At 40.3% G+C, this 4,019-nt stretch overlaps 1 protein-coding gene across 1 annotated transcript; it reads right to left on the bottom strand.

The window, feature by feature from the left end:
* Positions 1-540: 540 nt before the first annotated feature.
* Positions 541-3,740, bottom strand: LOC101853143 (the record flags this gene model as incomplete). The annotated part of the gene is given in 2 exon segments (XM_005092972.3): positions 541-2,533; positions 3,589-3,740. Coding segments are annotated over 2 exon segments (708 nt in total). The 3' UTR covers positions 541-1,976.
* Between the last annotated feature and the right edge of the window lie 279 nt (positions 3,741-4,019).

Raw genomic sequence — 4,019 nt, forward strand, 5'->3', positions numbered from 1 at the left:
GTTCTTACACTTAAATACAACACATATGCAAGGCATTTTTACTAATTGACTTGCCTAATCTGAAGGACCTCGGAATAAAACCTTCTGTCTTATCTAGATTTCAGTGCGTAAGTCGGGGATTCGCGCAGCGCAGGTAGACCACAGTTCCGCCGCGAGAGAGGGCTCCTATCAGGCGTGCGGTGCCGCCGACAGAGCATCCTCCATTACTTTTAATCTCCTTGTCTAACCGTCAGCTGACCAAATGACCAGTTGCCATGATGACAAAAATTCCTGCCTTGACAGCAATGTTCCCAGCTGTATATTGATAAAGTCAGTCAAGTAAATTTCAAGTACCGTAATGAAATCTTTTGTCTTTTGTCCAGGAGCCGGTTTTAAAACCTCGAGGAGTAATGCACATTATAATATTATATTTGAGAAGTAGCCTTTCACCATTCCACAGGCAGTCAGGTCATGACTTTGTCTAAAACACAAGTTATAGACAACCACAAAAACAAAGTAGACTTGACACTTTGACTTTGAACATGCCACAATAAAAAAATATTTTTCAATGATTTGACTCTTTTATTTAAAAAAAGCATAAAACAGACCTGGAAACTATTGTAACCAGGTCAATACATACAACAGCAGGGCAATTCTTCTTTCAGATTGATTTCTGTACAGCTTCATGTATCCCCAAACCAAGAAGAAGAGAAAACTGTTCATCTCATCACACCGATGACAGAACAGACATTTTATAAGCCTCATGAACAATTCATGACTCATATTAATATGTTTTCGTTTGACACTGTTCAATAAGGTGAGCATAACATTTGTGAGTGGCTCATTTTTCTTGTGACAACGCCAATGCATACAGTCAAACCTCATTATACATGTACATGTACCGCCAACCTTGGGACGAGCATGAAGTTGGCAGAATAGAGGGGCTGGCAGTTCAATGGGGTTCCTCTGTTGTATAGCCCCGACTGTCCAACGTCAAGGAACATGACTCTGTTGCACAATATGAGTTTGAAAAGTGGTTTTTTTTTGTTGGTGGCTGATACATGATGTATCGTGTACATAGTGCACATGTATTCAGAACCGGGAGTCTTTTATTTCTCTAGCTCTATGACTTTCTCGTGGGAGAAAGCATATCGAGTAGCCAGCCAGGTGGAGCTGTGCACCGTATGCAGTGTGTACCTTTGGCTGTCTGTTAGCTGACATTACATTTAGTTAAATAAGGACTGTACAACTCAGACAGTTGGCGGTGTGAAGATGCAAATACTAGGTTTATGCTATACAGGCGCTCCTTTTCATACAGGGGCAAAACCTGGTGGTCAACAGGACTGGCGGTATTACGGGGGACGGTACAACAAGGTTTTACTGTATTATAATTTATAATTATTACCCAATAGTCTAAGACTAAAATACCACACAAACATAATCACCTGATCGACATTGACCTCTTTTAAAATAAAATAACAGATACATGGCTACATGATGAACCCATTCACCTCATCAGCCATTACAGTACACATCATCCAGACAGTAAGTGTTGTGTATTTACTCCATCAACCACTACATCTTGTACTTGTAGTCAGCATTACATCTGTACATCAACCATTACATGCAGTGTGCAGCAACTGTCATCTTATTCACTACATTAATCCTTTCCCTAATGATATATTTCATGTCTTATTCCAAGTGACTGGGTGTTTCACACCTGTACACTATTTAGAGAAATATCGTTTATGTATGTCTCAAACCTCGTGTATGGGTGGGTTACAGCCGTACACCCTAAATGAATAGAAGTTTGTTGAACTAATCTATAAAATGTATGTTAAATTTAAATGGTGAGTCCTATTTAGAATAATTAATCCTGTCATCTTGCCATCAGCAAGTGTCACATTCCTACATCAATCATTGCCTCTCGTAGTCAGCAAGATCACATTCACTACATCAACCATCACAACAAGAGGTCACAATTAATATGAAAGCCATCACACCTTGTGGTCAGTGACCTCACTGATGGCAACATCAGCATCTTGTTGGCATAAGGTCTCGTACAAAATGTTGTATACTTTGTAGAAAAAGTCACGTTTGTAGACTTTGCTGAGTTCTTTCACCTGGGGCAGGAGTCCTTTGAAAAAGTCCAAGTCAGTGTCCGATCTCTCTTTTCTCCTCTCCCCATATGTGAAATTAACTGCCCTGGAAGATTCCTTCACTGCACACAAATTCCTCTTTTTCTTTTTTGGAGGGACATAGTGTGACACTAACTCTTCCTCCGACTCTGATTCGATGTCTTCTTCCCCTCCAAAGCTTAGAACATCACCACTAACCACCTCCTTACTGTCGCAGTTGTCGTCTGGCTCAAGCATACTGCTGCCCTCTATCATTGTACCCTGTGACATATGGTCCCGCAGAAAGTCCATCTCCTTTTCAAGATAGAACACTGCACGCTTTTTGTGAGAACAGTTGGGACCTGCCTTGATTCTGGATGACAATGCTCTGCTGTAGGAGCCTCGGAGATTCTGCCACTTTTTTCGCACTACATCACCTGAGAACACGAAAAATAGAAAACACCTACAGAGATAATTCATAACTTGATTAAAGGAAAAATGAAGGCAAACAAAAACAACTGTTACTACAGTCATCTCTGCTTAAATGTGTCCTTACATAAAAGGTGTGCTCTGTTTTACAGTATTAACAGCACAGAAATGTGGACACTTTATACAGGTGTCTGTGGTATAGCGAGTTGGCACTTTCCCATTGCAGTCACTCAGATGTGCATAATATAAACCATTCTGCACGTCCCAAAGCACACTCAGACTTGAAATAAAGTCAGAGACTGCATTTTTGCCTCCCTGCTGATCCCACCTTTATGTTTGGGACATCCAATGTGTAGGTGTTCAGGAAAAAAGACTTATGTTTGGAAAGTAGAGTGAAAACTAATTCTAGTTGGATGTCAATTTAAACTTTTAAATCCTTGACACAATTCATGTTTAGTATTCCACATAGCTATGAAGAAAAGTCTAAGCACACATGCTGAGTTTAGTACTTCAGGGTCATCAGATAGTTTTGACTGCTGTGAAAATCCTTACTGCTAACTAATACTATAGCTTAAAAGCTCAAACAGCCATTTATACTGGCAAAACCAATATGCAGGAGATGGCACAGCAACACAATAAACAGGCTCACAACATGGATCCTACATCATTTATGGCAACTGCAACCAAGAAAAGAAAGTAATAATAAATGTTCATCAAGGGATACTCGATCTGGAACTGAAACAAGGGAGGTGGACAAACAACTGGTGAGGGATCTGTAAAAGTGAGTCTGTGAATAGTGAAGACATCATGAGTTATCTCTGTTATCTACAATGTTGTATTCTAAAAAGTCTGAGCAAGCTGTTTCAATCTTCTTTTGAGACATCTAGAAAAAACAGATGCAAAAAGAAAGCTCAAAAGACATTAGATTCTACAATATCTATAGTAGATCAAATATCTGGAACTCATTCTCGGTGGAGACTTGAGAGTGTGAAATAGTCATAATTTTCAATGTTCCCGGCAACAAAAGAGACTCCCAGAGGTCGACTCTCCCCATGACTCTCACTGGTCTGATTCATGGCCAAGCCAACTGCTGCCCACTCCAGGTCCACTTTGAATCTGTCTTTGTACTCAGGGTAGTTGGCATCGTACAAGATGGGGTGTCGCTCCACCTCCTTGACCAGCTGTTTGGCAAACACGCGATCATATTCTGCCATCCTGAGGTAAATACAGCAACAATAAGAGTCCATTAAAAGCACATTTCTGTTAAATGAAGAGTTAAGCTATTCAGGCAAGTTGTAAACAACAAACAGAATGGGTCCCGTAACATTGTTCAAACATGAAAGGACAGTATAATTATAAAAGATGTTGTATGTTCGCCAGCATGTGAATATGAGGATGAGTGTGTATGTGAGTATGAGTGTGATGAGAGAGAGATCTCGAGACAGAGAGAGAGAGAGAGAGAGAGAGAGAGAGAGAGAGAGAGAGAGAGAGAGA

This window comes from Aplysia californica, unplaced genomic scaffold (assembly GCF_000002075.1).
Source record: "Aplysia californica isolate F4 #8 unplaced genomic scaffold, AplCal3.0 scaffold00055, whole genome shotgun sequence".
Lineage (NCBI taxonomy): Eukaryota > Metazoa > Mollusca > Gastropoda > Aplysiida > Aplysiidae > Aplysia > Aplysia californica.